The sequence below is a fragment of the Ranitomeya imitator genome, chromosome 8 (genome assembly GCF_032444005.1).
Source record: "Ranitomeya imitator isolate aRanImi1 chromosome 8, aRanImi1.pri, whole genome shotgun sequence".
Taxonomy (NCBI): Eukaryota; Metazoa; Chordata; class Amphibia; order Anura; family Dendrobatidae; genus Ranitomeya; species Ranitomeya imitator.
This window is the reverse complement of record NC_091289.1, coordinates 118866289-118889414: the sequence shown is the minus strand read 5'-3', so window position 1 is coordinate 118889414 and position 23126 is coordinate 118866289. Positions and strand designations below refer to the sequence as shown.

Here is a 23126-nt window from a genome sequence, read left to right as displayed (position 1 = left end):
TTGTTAAATGGAACAACTGCATTTGGCCTACTAGTTGGGTTGGGGCCTACTAACAGTGTCTGCCGCTCCTTGCTGTTCTCCTGGTTTCCTGTCCTGAAATTCCATTTTCAGGCTCTCGTTAAGTAGTTGTTAATGTTAGACTGCATTTGGCCTACTAGTTGGGTTGGGGCCTACTATTGGTGTCTGCCGCTCCTCGCTGTTCTCCTCCACTGAACAAAGCTGTGCCGCCTGTTTACTACTGTTGCCAATTTCGAACTGCATTTAGACTAATTACTGATTTGGGCCTACTCTCTGTGTCAGCCTCTCATTACAGTTGTCCTCTGTTATGGCTGGCAATCAGGCAACACAGCGTGCAGTAATCAGCGCACATACAGAGATCTGGCAATAACCAAAAACAATAGGACGAGCTCTGAGACGTGGAATCTCTGTAGACTGCAGTACCTGATCTATCCTCACACAACTATAAGCAGCAGTGGATTGCGCCTATCACTACCTATGCAACTCGGCACTGCCTGAGGAGCTGACTAGCCTGAAGATAGAAATACAAGCCTGACTTACCTCAGAGAAATACCCCAAAGGAATAGGCAGCCCCCCACATATAATGACTGTTAGCAAGATGAAAAGACAAACGTAGGAATGAAATAGATTCAGCAAAGTGAGGCCCGATATTCTAGACAGAGCGAGGATAGCAAAGAGAACTATGCAGTCTACAAAAAACCCTAAAACGAAAACCACGCAAAGGGGCAAAAAGACCCACCGTGCCGAACTAACAGCACGGCGGTGCACCCCTTTGCTTCTCAGAGCTTCCAGCAAAAGTTAATAGCAAGCTGGACAGAAAAAACAGAAAACAAACTAGAAGCACTTATCTAGCAGAGCAGCAGGCCCAAGGAAAGATGCAGTAGCTCAGATCCAACACTGGAACATTGACAAGGAGCAAGGAAGAAAGACTCAGGTGGAGCTAAATAGCAAGGCAGCCAACGAGCTCACCAAAACACCTGAGGGAGGAAGCCCAGAGACTGCAATACCACTTGTGACCACAGAAGTGAACTCAGCCACAGAATTCACAACAGTACCCCCCCCTTGAGGAGGGGTCACCGAACCCTCACCAGAACCCCCAGGCCGACCAGGATGAGCCACATGAAAGGCACGAACAAGATCTGGGGCATGGACATCAGAGGCAAAAACCCAGGAATTATCTTCCTGAGCATAACCCTTCCATTTGATCAGATACTGGAGTTTCCGTCTAGAGACACGAGAATCCAAAATCTTCTCCACAATATACTCCAATTCCCCCTCCACCAAAACAGGGGCAGGAGGCTCCACAGATGGAACCATAGGTGCCACGTATCTCCTCAACAACGACCTATGGAATACATTATGTATGGAAAAGGAGTCTGGGAGGGTCAGACGAAAAGACACCAGATTGAGAATCTCAGAAATCCTATACGGACCAATAAAACGAGGTTTAAATTTAGGAGAGGAAACCTTCATAGGAATATGACGAGAAGATAACCAAACCAGATCCCCAACACGAAGTCGGGGTCCCACACGGCGTCTGCGATTAGCGAAAAGCTGAGCCTTCTCCTGGGACAAGGTCAAATTGTCCACTACCTGAGTCCAGATCTGCTGCAACCTGTCCACCACAGAATCCACACCAGGACAGTCCGAAGACTCAACCTGTCCTGAAGAGAAACGAGGATGGAACCCAGAATTGCAGAAAAATGGAGAGACCAAGGTAGCCGAGCTGGCCCGATTATTAAGGGCGAACTCAGCCAACGGCAAAAATGACACCCAATCATCCTGGTCAGCGGAAACAAAACATCTCAGATATGTTTCCAAGGTCTGATTGGTTCGTTCGGTCTGGCCATTAGTCTGAGGATGGAAGGCTGAGGAGAAAGATAGGTCAATGCCCATCCTACCACAAAAGGCTCGCCAGAACCTCGAGACAAACTGGGAACCTCTGTCAGAAACAATATTCTCAGGAATGCCATGTAAACGAACCACATGCTGGAAGAACAAAGGCACCAAATCAGAGGAGGAAGGCAATTTAACCAAGGGCACCAGATGGACCATTTTAGAAAAGCGATCACAGACCACCCAAATGACCGACATTTTTTGAGAAACGGGAAGGTCAGAAATGAAATCCATCGAAATATGTGTCCAAGGCCTCTTCGGGACCGGCAAGGGCAAAAGCAACCCACTGGCACGTGAACAGCAGGGCTTAGCCCTAGCACAAATTCCACAGGACTGCACAAAAGCACGCACATCCCGTGACAGAGATGGCCACCAGAAGGATCTAGCAACCAACTCCCTGGTACCAAAGATTCCTGGATGACCGGCCAGCACCGAACAATGAAGTTCAGAGATAACTTTACTAGTCCACCTATCAGGGACGAACAGTTTCTCAGCCGGACAACGATCAGGTTTATTAGCCTGAAATTTCTGCAACACTCTCCTCAAATCAGGGGAGATGGCAGACACAATGACTCCTTCCTTGAGGATACTCGCCGGCTCAGATAACCCCGGAGAGTCGGGCACAAAACTCCTAGACAGAGCATCCGCCTTCACATTTTTAGAGCCCGGAAGGTATGAAATCACAAAATCAAAACGAGCAAAAAATAACGACCAACGGGCCTGTCTAGGATTCAAGCGCTTGGCAGACTCAAGATAAGTAAGGTTCTTATGATCAGTCAAAACCACCACGCGATGCTTAGCACCCTCAAGCCAATGACGCCACTCCTCGAATGCCCACTTCATGGCCAGCAACTCTCGGTTGCCCACATCATAATTACGCTCAGCAGCAGAAAATTTCCTGGAAAAGAAAGCACATGGTTTGAACACTGAGCAACCAGAACCTCTCTGTGACAAAACCGCCCCTGCACCAATCTCAGAAGCATCAACCTCGACCTGGAACGGAAGAGAAACATCCGGTTGACACAACACAGGGGCACAGCAAAAACGACGCTTCAACTCCTGAAAAGCTTCCACGGCAGCAGAAGACCAATTAACCAAATCAGCACCCTTCTTGGTCAAATCGGTCAATGGTCTGGCAATGCTAGAAAAATTACAGATGAAGCGACGATAAAAATTAGCAAAGCCCAGGAATTTCTGCAGACTTTTTAGAGATGTCGGCTGAGTCCAATCCTGGATGGCCTGAACCTTAACCGGATCCATCTCGATAGTAGAAGGGGAAAAGATGAACCCCAAAAATGAAACTTTCTGCACACCGAAGAGACACTTTGATCCCTTCACGAACAAGGAATTAGCACGCAGTACCTGGAAAACCATTCTGACTTGCTTCACATGAGACTCCCAATCATCTGAGAAGATCAAAATGTCATCCAAGTAAACAATCAAGAATTTATCCAGATACTCACGGAAAATGTCATGCATAAAAGACTGAAAAACAGATGGAGCATTGGCAAGTCCGAACGGCATCACCAGATACTCAAAATGACCCTCGGGCGTATTAAATGCCGTTTTCCATTCATCTCCCTGCCTGATTCTCACCAGATTATACGCACCACAAAGATCAATCTTAGTAAACCAACTAGCCCCCTTAATCCGAGCAAACAAGTCAGAAATCAATGGCAAGGGATACTGAAACTTAACAGTGATCTTATTAAGAAGGCGGTAATCAATACACGGTCTTAGCGAACCATCCTTCTTGGCTACAAAAAAGAACCCTGCTCCCAATGGTGACGACGATGGACGAATATGTCCCTTCTCCAGGGACTCCTTCACATAACTGCGCATAGCGGTGTGTTCAGGTACGGACAAATTAAATAAACGACCCTTAGGGAATTTACTACCAGGAATCAAATCGATAGCACAATCACAATTCCTATGCGGAGGTAGGGCATCAGACTTGGACTCTTCAAATACATCCTGAAAGTCCGACAAGAACTCTGGGATGTCAGAAGGAATGGATGACGAAATGGACAAAAATGGAACATCACCATGTACTCCCTGACAACCCCAGCTGGTTACCGACATAGAGTTCCAATCCAATACTGGATTATGGGTTTGTAGCCATGGCAACCCCAACACGACCACATCATGCAAATTATGCAGTACTAGAAAGTGAATAACTTCCTGATGTGCAGGAGCCATGCACATGGTCAGCTGGGCCCAGTACTGAGGCTTATTCTTGGCCAAAGGTGTAGCATCAATTCCTCTCAACGGAATAGGACACCGCAAAGGCTCCAAAAAAAATCCACAACGTTTAGCATAATCCAAATCCATCAGATTCAGGGCAGCGCCTGAATCCACAAACGCCATGACAGAATACGATGACAAAGAGCACATTAAGGTAATGGACAAAAGGAATTTGGACTGTACAGTACCAATAACGGCAGAGCTATCGAACCGCCTAGTGCGTTTAGGACAATTAGAAATAGCATGAGTAGAATCACCACAATAGAAACACAGTCTATTCAGACGTCTGTGTTCTTGCCGTTCAACTTTAGTCATAGTCCTGTCGCACTGCATAGGCTCAGGTTTACTCTCAGACAATACCGCCAGATGGTGCACAGATTTACGCTCGCGCAAGCGACGACCGATCTGAATGGCCAAGGACATAGACTCATTCAAACCAGCAGGCATAGGAAATCCCACCATTACATCCTTAAGAGCTTCAGAGAGACCCTTTCTGAACAAAGCCGCTAGTGCAGATTCATTCCACAGAGTGAGTACTGACCACTTCCTAAATTTCTGACAATATACTTCTATATCATCCTGACCCTGGCATAAAGCCAGCAGATTTTTCTCAGCCTGATCCACTGAATTAGGCTCATCGTAAAGCAATCCCAGCGCCTGGAAAAATGCATCAACATTACTCAATGCAGAATCTCCTGGTGCAAGAGAAAACGCCCAGTCCTGTGGGTCGCCGTGCAAAAAAGAAATAATAATCAAAACCTGTTGAATAGGATTACCAGAAGAATGAGGTTTCAAGGCCAAAAATAGCTTACAATTATTTCTGAAGCTCAGGAACTTAGTTCTGTCACCAAAAAACAAATCAGGAATCGGAATTCTTGGTTCTAGCATCGATTTCTGATCAATAGTATCTTGAATCTTTTGTACATTTACAACGAGATTATCCATTGAGGAGCACAGAGCCTGAATATCCATGTCCACAGCTGTGTCCTGAAGCACTCTAATGTCTAGGGGAAAAAAAAGACTGAAGACAGAGCTAAGAAAAAAAAATGATGTCAGGATTTCTTTTTTCCCTCTATTGGGAATCATTGGTTTGGCTCCTTGTACTGTTATGGCTGGCAATCAGGCAACACAGCGTGCAGTAATCAGCGCACATACAGAGATCTGGCAATAACCAAAAACAATAGGACGAGCTCTGAGACGTGGAATCTCTGTAGACTGCAGTACCTGATCTATCCTCACACAACTATAAGCAGCAGTGGATTGCGCCTATCACTACCTATGCAACTCGGCACTGCCTGAGGAGCTGACTAGCCTGAAGATAGAAATACAAGCCTGACTTACCTCAGAGAAATACCCCAAAGGAATAGGCAGCCCCCCACATATAATGACTGTTAGCAAGATGAAAAGACAAACGTAGGAATGAAATAGATTCAGCAAAGTGAGGCCCGATATTCTAGACAGAGCGAGGATAGCAAAGAGAACTATGCAGTCTACAAAAAACCCTAAAACGAAAACCACGCAAAGGGGCAAAAAGACCCACCGTGCCGAACTAACAGCACGGCGGTGCACCCCTTTGCTTCTCAGAGCTTCCAGCAAAAGTTAATAGCAAGCTGGACAGAAAAAACAGAAAACAAACTAGAAGCACTTATCTAGCAGAGCAGCAGGCCCAAGGAAAGATGCAGTAGCTCAGATCCAACACTGGAACATTGACAAGGAGCAAGGAAGACAGACTCAGGTGGAGCTAAATAGCAAGGCAGCCAACGAGCTCACCAAAACACCTGAGGGAGGAAGCCCAGAGACTGCAATACCACTTGTGACCACAGAAGTGAACTCAGCCACAGAATTCACAACAGTCCTCCACTGAACAAAGCAATGCCCCCTGGTTAGTCCTCTTACCAATTTTGAACTGCATTTAAACCACTTTATTCTTGGGGCCTATATCTGTGTTTCCTCCTCATCCTGCCCATTGCCCAGCCAGTGATAGATGAGTCTGCTGGTACATTAACCCATAACGCAACATTCCCCGTGCACGCTACACAGCAAGATTGTGACCCTGCTGAAAGTCAGGTTCCTCTTCCCGCATACCATACCACCTTACACGGGGACAAAGAGGAAGGTGCAGATGAAAGTGCAGGTTCCTTCATCAGGTGAGGGGAGGAATACTCGTTGGCGACGTCACTGGCACAGGGCCCCTCATAGTACGCAAAAGTGTTGCTGCCGGTGGGAGGCGCCCCCGCCGTGCAAACACACCGCCGTACTTTGAGGGGCCCTGTGCCAGGGCCAATGCCAACGAGTGGGCCCCCCCTGCTTGCTCAGGATCACAGCACTTGCAAAGTTTAAATACTTACCTTACCTTAACTATTATTATAAGGGAAATTAGGATTGACAAGCCCCATTAAGAAGAATGCATGGTTTTGGCATTAAAATGGGCACTCTAGGTGTTTTCCTGGCCCCCACTCACTGCCGACTATGCTGCCCCATTGACTTGCATTGGGTTTCGTGTTTCGGTCGATCCCAACTTTACGTCATAATCGGCTGATTTCACTCGACCCGACTATTGAGATAGTCGGGTTTTGCAAAACCCGACTCGACTCTAAAAAAGTCAAGGTCGCTCAACCCTACTCTTTACCTTCAACTTGAAGTTAAAATCCAACAAATCAGATCCTTTTTTCCACATAGATGTGCAGTAGGGGAAGAATCAGCTGTCACACATATTCAGAACCGTAAGCCATCGGATTGTCTGACTTGAAAGCTTAATTTATGCCAATAAGGCTGTTGAGTTCAGTTGCCAATCTAAGGCTAAGTTCACATTTGCATTCGGCAGTCATGCGTAAGGCTGCCTACTTTTTCCCTTCATATTCGCACAGCTGCACATGCATCTTGTGTACCTTTCTTTAACATTGGGTAAGCAGGCACATGCGTTGGTCTGCGGATGCGTCATTTTGACATGCCGCCGAACGCAACATGTTGCGTTCCCATGCCAATAAGGCTGTTGAGTTCAGTTGCCAATCTAAGGCTAAGTTCACATTTGCGTTCGGCAGCCCTGCGTAAGGCTGCATACTTTTTCTCTTTATATCCGCACGGCTGCGCATGGGTCCTGTGTACCTGTCTTTAACATTGGGTAAGCAGGGACATGTGTTGGTCTGCGGATTCGTCGTATTGACATGCCACCGAGCGCAACATGTTGTGTTCCCATGCGGTCGGCGGGCACGTCAAACAACGCATGCGGACGCATCTGCAGACAAACACATGTCCCTGCGTATCCAATGTTAAAGATAGGTACGCAGGATGCATATAATGGGCAGAACAGAAACCTAGAGTGGACCCTCTGGACCGTGGGGAGACCTACCCCTGGGCGAGCGGACCTAGAGTAGTACCGACCCCTATACAGGGACCGTCAGGAGCAGGCCCAGAGGTTACTTACCCACAGTGGAGTACCTAGAGGGACGGCTCCAAGAAGGAAGAAAGGAGAGTCTGGAGACGCTGGAAAGGAAGTATTGGCGTGAAACCCAGGAAGACTGCAGCCAATCAGGAGGACGAGGTAGCTGGAGCGGAGGGAGACTGAGGAAAGACAAAGGGTAAAAAATATGACACAAGGAAAGAGAGCGACCAGGGAAAAACAAAGGAAACTGGGAGGATACCAATGAGCGGAGAACGAAGGCGAAGAACCTAATGTAGAGAGAACAATACTCTAAGCAGGAAGGGCCAGATGTGACAGCATAGGCTATAACAATCAGGTGCAGAAAGACAGGAGAACCTGCCTCTTATAGCTGGGGCAGGAGCGGGATTGGTTGCAGAGATTACTGACCTGGCTGACCCCAGGAAGGAGAAACAGGAGAAATGCGCCTGCGACCTCCAGAGAGTCTAGAGCGCCTGCGCAGTCCCAGCACACTTCCAAGAGGAGCAGGCACCGGAAGTGAAGGAGAGGGCTTGAGATGCCTGGACCTGGAAGTAAAGCGCCGGGAACGCGCAGCAGCAGGGAGAGAAGGGACGGCGCGCCCAGACCTAGAGACAGAGCGGCTGGAGCGCGCCGTGACAGCATCAGGCACCGCAACCGTTGAAGGAGAGCATCGACGCAGAGCAGCGGCGGAGGCGGTAACAATGCATGCGCAGCTGTGTGGATATGATTGGAAAAAGTAAGCAGCCCAATGCAGGGCTGCCGAACATAAATGTAAACTTAGCCTAAGACAGCAATAGACAGATGTGTGTTTTCTTCTGCTCCCTCTGAAATTGGCAATCTGTTGACTGTTAAGGTGCTCATTTCCCTTTTTACTGATCCTGAATTCAAGACAATTTAAGCTAGGCCAACATTTGTAATAGGTACAGTATGTGTGCATACAATGTTCCCAATAATCAGTAACAAAATGGGAAAGTGTCTATTAGAGATGAGTGAACCTTTCAAGGTGTGATTCCCTTCGATTTGCCAGACTCTTAGACATTCGCCGAACATGTTCGCTGAACATACCTGAACCCCATTAGATTCAATGAGAGGCAAAACCAAACATATGCACAATGCCTAGAAGGCTGACGAAAAGCTTCCCAAACAGCTAAAATTAAAGGTAGACACCATGAACACAGGCATCAATTGACCCACAGTAGAAATGTACAAATGGCAAAGCAGCAGTCAGCCAAAGCATGAGGTATCAGGGCATTTACAGCTTGGAATTTAAGTTTTAATGAGGACCTGGTGGTTAAGGGAGCAGTGTAAGCCTTCTTAGCTGGCAGACCTAATACCTCGCAACACTTCCAATTTTTTTTTTTAATTACAGCCACACTCAGATCGCACAGACATCAGTTTCATGCGGTACTATTGGTAGAAAAATGTAAGAAAAGTAACACAGGTAGTTGACTGAAAGTGAGTGCAGGCCTTCCTGTCTGGGAGCCATACTTATACAGACAACCCACCAGATGGACATCCAACTTGTAGTCTCCACATTTCAAAAAATAAATGTCATAGACTTTTGTACCATGGATCTAACAGTGGCATGGGGCACCAGTGTAGGCTGGATATGATGGGTGCCCTGTTACCTCATGCAACAGCTCAATTTGCTTTTCCCAGCAAGACTAAGGTGTCACAAATATCTGCTTGGTAAAGCACTAATGTTAGAAAAATGTAAGGATAGTAACACTGTTAGTTGACTAAAGTAATTGCAGACCTGACGGTCTGGGAGCCATACTGCAACAGGTACCACAGATGAAGGAGACCCAACTTGGAGTACAAATATTTTCCAAAATTAGGGGGAGGTAACAGGAAATGTGGGATCAATTCACCTACAGTATAAATTTGATAATGGCACAGCAGAAGTCAGCCATGTACCATGAATGAGGTATCAGGGTCTGGGCCAGCATTTAGAGATTTGAATTGAAGTTTCAATTAAGACATGATGGCTAAGGGAGTGGTGTAAGCCTTCTTACCTGGGAGCCCTGATACATCATTCAACACCAAAAATTGTGTGAAACGACTCAAAGAAATTGCTTATGCCACTTACACTGCTGCTGCTAATGTTTTGGCAATGATGCTGTAACGTTCCCAGGGTTGGGCATCTACAACTGGGAAGTTTTGGTGAAAACCACTCTTAATATTGTCTACAAGGGTGTTTTGATACTCCAGCATGCACCCATCCTAGGAGGGAAGCAGCTGGCTAAATTTACTCTTGTACTTTGGATCTAACAGATTGGAAACCCAGTAGTCAGCACTATTTCACATCCTAAGGATACGGGCATCGTGCTAAAGACGGTGCAGCAAGTATGCGCTCATGAGTCTGGTGCTTCCATGATGTCAAAGTCCATGCTGTGTTGGTATCGGGGTAACAATCAAGGCTGATTCCTCCATTTCCTCCCGCCAATTAGGGACAACAGTGAGCATATCATTATCCTCTTCAGTTCCTGACTGTTGCTTGTCCATCACTTCATCCTCATCAATTTGTTCTTCGGCTACTGCATCTTCACTAACAGTTTGTCTGGTACATTGATTCCCTCCTTGATCACTGTAATCCACCCTCCCATGGTACCTGCCTGTGCTACAGCAGTACCAAAATTTGAGATATTGTTATCCCTTCGTATCCTCCTCTGCTTATAACTCTTCCTCTGGGACCATCACCTCCTCACGCAGACAATTCATAGTGTGCTCCAGCATGTAGATGACCGGAATAGTGATGGTGATCATGGCATCGTCAGCGCTAACCATGTTGGTAGTCATTTCAAAACAGTGCAGAGGTCCTTCAACTGTGCCCGCTCCTCAAGTGCGATTTTCACCATGTCCAGGCACAGGTTATGCAAAAGGACACACTGCACCAGGGCTCATTGCTGCTGCCACAGCTGCTGCAACATGTGCAGAGTGGAATTCCACCATATCAGCACATCGCTAATCAAAGTGTTAACCGGTAGGCCGAAGGACCTCTGTAGCAATGCAAGTCGATGACCTGTGGGGTATGATCATCGGAAGTGAGCACACAGCGACCGTGCTCTCAGCAGCAGCGCATCCAGTCTGGGATAGTGGCTGAGAAATTGCTGTACCATCAGGTTGAGGATGTGAGCCATGCAAGGCACGTGTGTGAGGTTTCCACAGCATAGGCTGCCACCAGGTATGCACCATTATCGCACATGGCCTTCCCTGTTCCTTCTCCTCCTCATTATCACTCAATCCGTGTTGAGAAAATGAGATGAGGTTGAGCTGTGTTGCGTCATCCAGTAAAGTTTCTTGCTCCATCTCAATTTGCTCTATTGGCAGAGCCTCCTCTTTAATTGTGAGCACCTAACGTTTCAGTAGAAGCAAGATGGTGATGCTAATTATGTCATCATCGACGCTCTCCATCTACAACTAGTCCTCAACATTTTGGAGAAAGGCACAGATGTCATGCCTACTCCTCAACTCATATGTGCGAAGGCTGACAGGAATATCGACAGCATGGTGTAGCTGGTATTCAACCATGGCCCTCTGCAGCTCACGAAGATTAAACCTAAAATCATTTCACAGTCAAACACAGACTGGTTTTCCAAAAAAAACAATGAAGTGAGACATTTATTCAGGGTCATACTGGCCCACAGGAGAACCGGAGGATTCTCTGGTGGGCCCAGGCACTGACACCTGCTGGCATACTGGCCAGCAGCTGTCTAAGGTCCTCACTGCTCTAGGGGACCCCAGCCAGTGGCTATGGGGCCACTGAGTCAAGGGGGCCCACTCTGTGCCAGTGGATCAGTAGCGGGTGACAGGAAGCCACGCCTGTCCCCACTGCTAAAGAGAAATGAATATTCATGCTTCTCCACCAAGTGAATACCATTTCACTTTAATAGCAGGCAGCGATAGCCTCAGGCTGCAGCTAACACTGCCCGTATGTAATGCCCCACCACCACCGCACCACTCTCTCACACTCACACACAAACCACCACACCGCTTCAAATACACACACGCATGCAGACAGACACAGCACCACCCACTTCTCAGAGCACATACCAGCGTCCTGCTTCCTGCCCTGCGCTTTCTGTCTGAGACAGCGCAGCTGGATGACGTCATCATTCAGCATGTGGCTGTTTCAGACAGAAAGCTGCCGGTGAGGAAGAGGCTGCCAGGATGTGCAGCGAGAGGTGAGTGGTGCTGTGTGTCTGTCTGCATGCATGTGTGTATGTGGTACAATGCGGTGCTTTGTGTGTGAGTGTGAGAGAGTGGTGCCATGGTGTGTGTGTATGTGGTGCGTTGCTTTGTGTATGTGTTTGTGTGTGAGTGAGAGGGGTGCAGTGCTGTGTGTGTATTGGAGATGTGTGTATTGTAGATTGGCAATGATGGGGTGGTGGGGAAGGATGATGGGGTGGTGGGGAAGAAGGCAATGATGGTTGTGGTGGAAAGGACAATGATGGTGGTGGGGGAGGCAATGATGGAGATGTTGAAATGGGCAATGATGGGGCTTTCAAATGGGCAATGATGGGGATGGTGGGGGAGAAAGCAATGATGGTTGTGGTGTCAAGGATAATGAGATAAGGATAAGGAGAAGGCAATGATGGAGGTGGTGGAAAGGGCAATGATAGGGGTGGTGGGGGAGAAGGCAATGATGGAGGTAGAAGGGGAGAACAATGATGAAGGTGGAGAGGGGCTGCATTATACTTTATGAGGGGGCTACATTTTATTCTGTGGGGGGACGGCTTTATTTTCTCAGGGGACTACGTTATATTCTGGGGGCTACATCATACTATATGAGGGGGCTACAGTATACTCTATGGGGGCTACATTATATTCTGTGGTGGGGCTGCATTATTCTCTTAGGGGACTACATTATATTCTAGGGGCTACATCATACCATTTTAGGGGGGCAGCATTACGCTCTATGAGGGGGGCTACAGTATACTCTATGGGGCCGCATTATTCTATATGAGGGGGGCTGCAGTATACCCTAGAAGGGTAGTACATTATATTCTATGGTGGGGACTGCATTATACCTTATGAGGGGGTTGCATTATATTTTGTGGGGTGCTGCATTATATTCTATGAGGTGGGCTGCATTATATTCTATAAGAGGGGGATGCATTATATTGTAAGAGATGGGGCTGCATTATTTTATTTGAGGGGGCTACATTATTTTATGAGGGGGCTGCATTATATTCTATGAGGGAGGCTATATTATATTCTATGAGGGGGGCTACATTATATTCTATGAGGGGGCTGCATTATATTCTATGAGAGGGGGCTGCATTATATTCTTTGAGGGGGCTATATTATTTTATGAGGGGGGCTGCATTATATTCTATGAAGGAGGCTACATTATATTCTATGAGGGAGGCTACATTATATTCTATGAGATGGGCTATATTATATTCTATGAGGGGGGCTGCATTATATTCTATTAGAGGGGAATGCATTATATTCTTTGAGGGGGCTACATTATTTTATGAGGGGGCTGCATTATATTCTATGAGGGAGGCAACATTATATTCTATGAGGGAGGCTAAAATATATTCTATGAGGGGGCTATATTATATTCTATGAGGGAGGCAACATTATATTCTATGAGATGGGCTATATTATATTCTATGAGGGGGGCTGCATTATATTCTATTAGAGGGGGCTGCATTATATTCTTTGAAGGGGCTACATTATTTTATGAGGGGGCTGCATTATATTCTATGAGGGAGGCAACATTATATTCTATGAGGGAGGCTAAAATATATTCTATGAGGGGGCTATATTATATTTCATGAGGGAGGCAACATTATATTCTATGAGGGAGGCTACATTACATTCTATGACAGGCTACATTATATTCTATGAGTAGGGTTGCATTATATGCTATGAGAGGGGGCTGCATTATATTCTTTGAGGGGGGCTACATTATTTTATGAGGGGAGCTGCATTATATTCTATGAGGGGGGCTACATTATATTCTATGAGGGGGGCTACATTATATTCTATGAGGGAGGCGGCAATATATTCTATGAGGGGGGCTACATTATATTCCATGAGGGGGGCTACATTATTTTCTATGAGGGAGGCTACATTATATTCTATGAAGGAAGCTACATTATATTCCATGAGGGTGGCTGCATTATATTCCATGAGGGGGCAGCATTATATTCTATGAGGGAGGCTATATTATTTTATGAAGGGGGCTGCATTATATTCTATGAGGGAGGCTACATTATATTCTATGAGGGAGGCTACAATATATTCTATGAGGGGGCTATATTATATTCTATGAAGGAGGCAACATTATATTCTATGAGGGAGGCTACAATATATTCTATGAAGGGGCTATATTATATTCTATGAGGGAGGCAACATTATATTCTATGAGGGAGGCTACATTATATTCTATGAGAGGGTCTATATTATATTCTATGAGGGGGGCTGCATTATATTCTATGAGAGGGGGCTGCATTATATTCTTTGAGGGGGCTACATTATTTTATGAAGCGGGCTGCATTATATTCTATGAGGGAGGCTACATTATATTCTATGAGGAGGGCTACATTTTATTCTATGAGGGGGCTACATTATATTCTATGGGGGGGATGCATTATATTCCATGAGAGGGGTTCTGCATTATATTCTATGAGGGGGCTACATTATACATTTCTCAAAAAATGCTGCATGTGAAAGAAAGTACCTTTATATTTCTTTGTATTCTATCTTTCTAAATATATAATCAACAGAAATGTGTGAAGGAGGACTTGAACAAAAAATCAGAAAAAATTAAATTATGTCTTACCATTCTTCGACTTTGGAGCTGCAAGACAGGTAACTGCAGTTAGAAACAGAATAAAGAATTCTAGTAAAGACATCCTGATACTCAGAGAAGAGCTGTTATGTCCTCAGCGCCCTGCTTTTCTCTGCAGGACTAAACAAGCTAAAATTGAGTATTTGTCGCTAAATAAATTGTCCTTGATTCTTACTGGAACTACTGGATCCCATCCAATAACTAATGTTTAAAGAGGAGAAAAGTAAATAAGGTACTCAGCATTTCTGTTGAAATCATTTGAGTAATGTTTAAGCAAAGGTCATATTTCATATGCACTATTTGAGGTTGTATATTTACACAAAGTTAAAAAGGAGTAGAAATTTTGCCAATCAGAGGTATGACAGACCCACCCATCCACCCATACTAGATAGATGCATGGATGGGGGTTCAGTCATACCGCTTATCAGTTATCAGTGTTTGAGGGAAGGGTTTTCTCTTCCTTGGACCATGTTGTTACTGAGAAAAGCTTTACAGCCTATTGGGGAAACATCATGGTGATATTTCCATAAGATGCTGGAAGTAGTGATGAGCGAATTTGTTCGGAAAACGATCGCCAAACATACATTCGGCACGAATATGGCACATTCGGATTCGTGATCGGAAACCCGAGCAAAATGTTATAAAATCTGTCAAAATTGGAAACATTGGGTAAAAATGCGGGAAAATATTTGCGTTGCCACAAAAATATCATGAGCGTTTAGCATGTGTTTGATGAGAGGAGGGAGGCTGCAGAGCTCAGAGGCGTGGTGTTCTTGTGAGAACAGGACACCAGTCATTATTTTTTTCCTAACTTTATGTGTGCACATTGCGGCTAGCCAAGCAGGGCACAGGAAACATCCACAATGTCCTGACACTACTGCTTGTGTCATTGGCTGCTGAAATCACATGTCCCTCTCCAAATAAATAGCGGACATCTTGTTTTAGCGCCATTTTGACACTTTAACATCGCAGAGAGGCTGCTCCTGATGCTGCCATTATTAACAGCAACATTTTAGCTAGTTAGATAGGTGGTTGTTTATCAGTCAGATAGTGTAGCTAGATAATGTCCAGTGTGGCTGTAAAATTTACCTTCTGGAATACTTTTTTTTTTTGGGGGGGGGCATTACTGAGGTCCACAGACAAAGCCAGCGGGGCAAATGTCCTATAAGTGTTTTGTGCATTACTTTATTGTGCTCCATGCACAAGTGTAGCATTTAGTGATGAGCGAGCATACTCGGAAATGCTCGTTACTCACCCGAGCATCGCTGTACTCGGTTTGCCGAGTTTGCTCGGCGGGAGCTCGGGTCTCCGCCCTGCATGATTGGCGCTCTTTACAGAGCCAATCAACATGCAGGGATTGTCTACCACACACTGCAATGCCGTAGCCATCTTGGTTTGTGACATTACAGTGATTGGCTGGCCACACAGCATCATCAGGTCTATAAGAGACCTGCCGTCGCCCTGCTCAGTGCATTCAGCTCCTGATTCAGACAGTATAGGGACAGATGCTGACGAGATAGGGTCAGATTTGGGACTTTATCAGTTAGTGTGGGTATACTATCAGATTTGACACAAATCCAGCTAAACCAACAGTCCTTCTAAGGACCAATTACAGAGTATATAGATTGCAGTGCTAGGTAGGCAGGGGAGTGTATGTGGCTCTATACATATCAGTGCAATTCATGCAGGCACTGTATATGAGTGTATAGATAATATTCCATACATCAAGAGAGTCCATTCCATTACTGTCTGCTGCTGCCTATTACAAGTATCAGTGGCTAGGAAGAATTTTTTTGGCATCTTAATACTGATTATTTTATTCCAAAGCAATCCTTAGCCCCACTTCTTTTTGCTTGTTCACATATTGAACTTTGTGATATCTCTGTCAGATGCCTGATCTATCTGTGGGCTACAAATTTGGGCATTTCAGACCTACATTCCACTGTATTGGCTGTCTGTTACCCTCCTTCTATACAGTACTCTGAGGTAAAAAATACAGGCCACATATTGAACAGTGTGGTACCTCTGTCAGACGCCTCAGCAATCTGTGGGCTACAAATTTGGGCATTTAAGGGATCCATTCTACTGTATTTGCTGTCTGTTACCCTAGTTCTAAACAGTATTTTGGGGTAAAAAAAGTACAGAAATACAGGCCAGATATTGAGCATTGTGGTATCTATGTCAGACGCCAGATCTATCTGTGGGCTGCAAATTTGGGCATTTTAGGCCTCCATTCCACTCTATTTGCTGTCTGTTAACCTAGTTCTAAACAGTATTTTGGATTAAAAAAATAACAGGCCACATATTGAACAGTGTGATACTAGTGATGAACGAGCACTAAAATGCTCGGGTGCTCGTTGCTCAGGTCGAGCAGATTGGAATACTCGGGTACTCGACCCAGAATAACGAGCCCAATGTAAGTCTATGGGAGACAGGAATATTTTTACCACGATCCCCCCGGGGGTCCTTTTAAGGTCTAAAAACATCTGAAAATGATGGAAACACCGCTCAAAAGACACAGGGTCATCATGGGGATCGCCCCTGGAAGCATTCCGGACTCCTAGTTCACAGCTGTAAACATTTTTTTCCGAGATTCATGCCATTTTTTCCGGTGCAACAAAAAACACACTAAAACGAAATCAAAACGGATTTTGCTGGGAAATATATCAAGGAACATCCTTTGCAGGTTTCTGACTTGCCTTTAAGGCCAAACATTTAACCCCAGACAGAAAATGTCCTCTCCCACTTAGGCTTAGATCAGAAGCAGCGTTTTTTAAGCGTTTTTCAACTTTAACATTGCTTTTAACCACTACAAATGCATTCACTGGGAAATGTCATTGTAACATTTAACAACCCTAGCTGGCCATGTGGTGTGTGTCACATAAGCAGACCCATCTTGTTTCATTTATGAAGGAGAGACTCTTAAAGTCACAGAGCCTATTTTTACTGGTGCATCAGGCAGCATTAATCTTCTTAAAGGGCCATTATTAAACAGTGGGTCTCCTAAGCTGTTGTAGCCTATGCTGTGAGTGGTTGGGCTGCCAGGAATTATGACGCACCACAATACCCCTGTCATAAGATGTCCAGGGGGGACTCCTGAAAAAGTGTTGCATTGAATTCAAGGCCTGCCCTGCTACCAATTCATATGTACCCCATTACGCCTTTGAACCCACATATTGGATAAGCCCATGAAAATCCACTTCACAATATGCATTTTATACTCCGTATTCCTTTGTTTTATACATTGGCAGCAAAGCCAGCCCTGCTGCATAGTCAATCATATGCACCCCATTAGGCCTTGGAACCCACATACTGGATGGGCCCCTGAAAATCCACTTTACAATATGCATTTTGTATTCCCGTACTCCTTTGTTTTACACATTGGCAGCAAGTCCAGCCCTGCTGCATAGTTATATGCACCCCATTAGGCCTTGGAACCCACATACTGGATGGGCCCCTGAAAATCCACTTCACAATATGCATTTTGTATTCCCGTACTCCTTTGTTTTACACATTGGCAGCAAGGCCAGCCCTGCTGCATAGTTATATGCACCCCATTAGGCCTTGGAACCCACATACTGGATGGGCCCCTGAAAATCCACTTCACAATATGCATTTTGTATTCCCGTACTCCTTTGTTTTACACATTGGCAGCAAGGCCAGCCCTGCTGCATAGTTATATGCACCCCATTAGGCCTTGGAACCCACATACTGGATGGGCCCATGAAAATCCACTTCACAATATTCATTTTGTACTTCATACTCCTTTATTTTACACATTGGCAGCAAGGCCAGCCCTGCTGCATAGTCAGTCATATGCACCCCATTACGCCTTTGAACCCACATACTGGAGGGGCCCATGAAAATCCACTCGTATTTTTTAATGGTATGAAGGTTCCCTCTTGGCAGAATTATCTACAGGAGAATTTGGCAATTTTATTTGACATGTTTTTAACACTAAGGTTCAGATACGGCTTTAAATAAGGCTAATACTTGCAATACAACGCAATTTTATTTCAAACTACAAAATTCAAGGAATAGTATGATTGAATAGTGTGAGTGCGTACACTTTTATATATGTTAACATATCAAAGGTTAATAAGTACATATAAGGATTAAATACATATAGTTATTACGTATATAGAGTATGAAGATTAACTACATACAGTATACTTACATCATCCACAAGAGGCTTTTAAACATCATCCTTCTGGAATATCAAAGAAGCAAGACCAAGAGAGAGAATCCCTGGGAGATTACCTGTACTGCATGGGCGTTCCCAATTATGCAGGTATCAGCACACTGTACATGTACAGGTACCCCAGTTTTACCATCTGTCTTAGTCATATTTCTATGGTCTTATATAGTGATTTACACAATGTAGTAACTCTAGTTTCACCCAGACCTTCAAGTGGCCAGCTTTCAAGCTTGTGTGGTGCAGTGACCCATGTTACAGGTAGGGGGCGCTGTATGGTCTCCTCAGAATATGCATGGAGGTGTACTCAGGTCATAGGAATGCATGGCAGTCACAGGAATAACTGTGGTGAGAAGACAAAGTCTGGCATTATTTTGAATGGCCAGTATGTGTGTCGCATAGGAAGACACTCTGCACTGTCAGCCTGAAGTAAGGATTTTCTGGGACCTGTTGTACTACAAGTAAATTGTGTTGCCTAACAAGGGAGACTGACAGGGCTAGTTCTGAGATGGGCAGATCAAACTAGCCACACACACAACTCCCACCTATGAGAGTGGTTACAAGTATGTAATTTCACCAGGGTGTGGGTCACATGGTCTCTGAGTGTGGACTTGAATGGTTCTGTGCTGGAAGGTCCTGCAAGCCAAGGTGTTGGGAGTGCTGACTCTCTGAGGAGCACGTGGTGGGACTCCGGTACTGGTGGCCTGGGTGTTGGACGGTCCCAGCCGAGGACGCACATCCTGAATAGCACCCGGACAGGTCACCTGTGTTGAGGACCTTGGACTGACGAGGTGTCAGCCTGTGGAGCAGGAGCTCCTGGTAGGTAACCGTGGACAAGGGGATTGTAATATACCTGGTTGATCATGAACTTTATGTTATGTGGTTTATGATGGTTAATAAACCTAAGAGACTGATTTATACGAGGAAACCGAGCCTGAGTGCTTCAATCCCATGCCAAGCTAATGTCCCCCAAGACACGTAGTAGGTGAAACGCTACAGTTGTATGAAATTGAGATATGATGGAGTCTTCAGAGGAGGGGCCATAAACCCCTAGAAAATAAAAGCCACAAGGATTTAGGTCAAACCACCACACGCAGAGTTTCAGTAAACCTTAATATTTTACAATGACAAAAAGCAAACGTATAGAGGTTTAGAACTGTTTGTGAAGTGAATAAACAAACATTTCTCAAGATTGTGTCACTATGAGCATTGTCTGTCACATCTGTAAATGTTTTACAAGAAATGCAGCTATGTGATTGTCTGAATGCATTCGGTATATAGTATTTTAATCTGGATTCCAAATCGCCATTTGTATATTCGCCATTTGTACATTTTAGGCAGCAAAAGTTATCGCTCTCAAGGAGAGAAACTAATATAGTCTACAAAGAAATATTTGTAATGAACTACTGAGCCAAACTAACAGCATTGCTTTATCAAATTTATATGAAGTGTTTTGTGTCCAATGTGAGCAACCAGGCAACACAAAAAGGAGCTTTTCAAGTAAGCTCTTTAAGGTACACAAATGTTATGAAGTCTTTGCCAACAAGGATATGGTTTCACCAAGGGGGGGTACCGTTTTCAAAAATATACTATTGCCATCACAGCCCCCTTTGCTCAAAATTCTGTGGACTATAAAAGTACAGAACACATTCACCCAGGTCATGTCGTTGGAGAGAAGGAAGAGATATTGCAGGAAAAAGAGTTAAGAAGTAGGCCCAATGTAAGGGTGTGGGTCTCTGAGACTTGTAATGAAGGGCATGAGCTGACAAACAATTCCCCAATGTGGGGTCCTTTTTTAATAAATAAAATAGTGCCATCACAGCCTCCTTCCCCAAAATTCACCGTACAGAGCACGTTCACCCATGTGATCTAGTGTCAGTTAAAGGACACATTGCAGGAGACAGAGTTAGGAAGTAGGCTCAATGTAATGTAATGCCCAATTCCCCAATGTGGGATCCTTTTTTTACTAAGTAAAATAGTGCCATCACAGGCCCCTTGCCCAAAATTCTCAGTACTGAGCACGTTTACCCTGGTGATCTAGTGGCAGGTAAAGGACGGACACATTGCAGGAGACAAAGTTAAGAAGTAGGCCCAATGTAATGCAATGCCCAATTCCCCAATGTGGGGTCCTTTTTTTAATAAATAAAATAGTGCCATCAAAGCCACCTTGCCCAAAATTCACTGTACAGACCATGTTCACTCAGGTGATCTCGTGTCAGTTAAAGGACACATTGCAGGAGACAGAGTTAAGAAGTAGGCCCAATGTAATGTAATGCCCAATTCCCCAATGTGGGGTCCTTTTTTTAACTAAATAAAATAGTGCCATCACAGCCCCCTTCCCCAAAATGCACTGGCCTATAACAGTAGAGATCACATTCACCCTGGTCATCTTGTGGTTCTGGATGATGAGGATAAGGAGGAGGATAACAACAAACAGACCAAATCTGGAAGCGTATACCCATGTGTGGTTGTGAAGAGGTGGTCATCTCTAACAGTCAGTAGTTGAAGCCTGGTGCCATCTGTGAATCCGCTTAGGCATGATGTACCACCTAGTATCAATTTTGTAAGAGTTTTCCTGGATACGAACACAGTTTGAAAGGCCATGAGAGTTTTTATAAATATGCTTGATCAGTAGTTCAGAAAAGAGGGTACCTATGTCTCTTTCCCAATGGGTTAAGTATGTCCATTTCAGAGGTATATCCATTTTGAGTGAGGATTGGTAAATTGTTGAGAGGATTTTGGTAGGGGACTTCGACCCGGCACACAAAACCTCATAGGTGTCATGAAGCTGCAGTGCAATACAGTGCAACCTTCACCAAGGGGAGTTTAATAGGGACACGAGACTGCCCACACTGAGCAGCTGAACAGATGCCACCTAGTGGCAAGAGAGTAGTCAGAAAAAGCCAAGTCAGGGCACAAGATAACACGTCAATACAAATAGGATTAAAACAGAAAGGATAGTCAGGACGTAGCAAGAGATCAGTAAACCAGGGCGAGCAAAATACGGTACAATAGGGACAAATCAAGACAGAGTCAGTAGCCAAGCCAGGAGATCAGAATCAGAAAATCAATCAGAACAGACAAACTCAGGGAAAGGGCAGACAGAGGGGGATAACAGACACAGGACAAGTCAGAGTTTACAGCAGGACAAACCAAGGGTTTCCAGAGTCAGGTTCACAAGCCAAAGACAGAACTATAACTGACACTGCCAGCAAGATTCATGGGAGCTAAATAGCAAACCCGAACCCAGAATGCAGAGCAAAGTTAACCCTTGATATGATCTGTCCAAAAAAGGGCAGACACTAATAAACCCTGGAACGGATCATGACAGTACCCTCCTCTCAAGGGGGGGCCACCAGACCCCCAGGATAACGTGCATGAAATGCCCGGATCAATCGATCAGCATGGACATATCGCACCGGGACCCAAGATTGATCCTCAGGACCATAACCCCTCCAATAAACCAAATACTGAAATGAACTACGGACCATATGAGAATCCACGATCCATTCAACTTCAAACTCAGTCTGACCATTCACAGAGACAGGATGTTGAGGGGATGGAGGTCCAGCGGAAGATGGTACAAAGGACTTAAGAAGGGATTTATGGAACACATTGGGGATCCAAAGTGACTGAGGAAGGCGTAAACGAAAGGCAACTGGATTGACCACCTCAGTGATCTCGTAAGGACCGATAAACCTAGGATCAAGCTTAGCAGAAGGAATCTTTAGATGAATGTTCTTGGTAGACAACCACACTTTATCTCCTACCAGAAATATAGGTCCTACAGACCGTCGCTTATCAGCAAAAAGTTTATGTTTGCCCTGAGCCTTCCCAATGTTCTTCTGGACCTCCCTCCACACCTCCCCCAACCGTTGCACTGCCGTATCAACCCCTGGACATCCTGAATCCAGCCTAGAAAATTCACCAAAATGGGGGTGAAAACCATAGTTACAGAAGAATGGAGAGGTGCCCGTGGACTGGTTAATCCGATTATTAAATGCAAATTCAGCCACGGGCAACAAAGAACACCAATCATCCTGCTGAGACGTAGCAAGACACCTCAAAATCTGTTCAAGTGACTGATTGGTCCTCTCTGTCTGTCCATTGGTCTCAGCATGGTAAGCAGAGGAGAAGGTCAAACAAATACCCAATCTTTTACAAAATGCCCTCTGTTGTGAATTCTGTTGTCGGGCTCCCTCCTGTGGTCATGAATGGTACTTCGGCTGGTTCTGTCCATGGACTTCCTCTGGTGGGTATTCCTGAGTTTCCTTCCTCAGGTGACGAGGCTAATTCGTTAGCTGGCCGCTCTATTTAACTCCACTTAGATCTTTGCTCCATGCCACCTGTCAATGTTCCAGTATTGGTCTAGTTCTCTCCTGGATCGTTCTTGTGACCTGTCTTCCCAGCAGAAGCTAAGTTCCAGCTTGTATTTCTTTGGTTTGCTATTTTTCAGTCCAGCTTGCTATTTTTATTGTCGTCTTGCTTGCTGGAGGCTCTGGGGCGCGGGGGGTCTTTTTGCGCCCTCTGCGTGGTCTTTTTGTAGGTTTTTGTACTGACCGCAAAGT

At 45.2% G+C, this 23126-nt stretch overlaps 1 protein-coding gene across 3 annotated transcripts in view; it reads right to left on the bottom strand.

Moving 5' to 3' along the window:
* Positions 1–14508, bottom strand: part of LOC138647925 (complement factor H-related protein 1-like) — a 370015-nt gene extending 355507 nt beyond the window's left edge. For 2 of the 3 annotated variants that reach the window (XM_069737292.1, XM_069737295.1), the window contains exon 1: positions 14355–14508. In XM_069737292.1, the coding sequence (XP_069593393.1) occupies positions 14355–14427 (73 nt within the window). In that variant the 5' untranslated portion in view covers positions 14428–14508. The remainder of the gene's footprint in view (positions 1–14354) is intronic. The other variant, XM_069737294.1, reaches the window with a different exon arrangement.
* Between the last annotated feature and the right edge of the window lie 8618 nt (positions 14509–23126).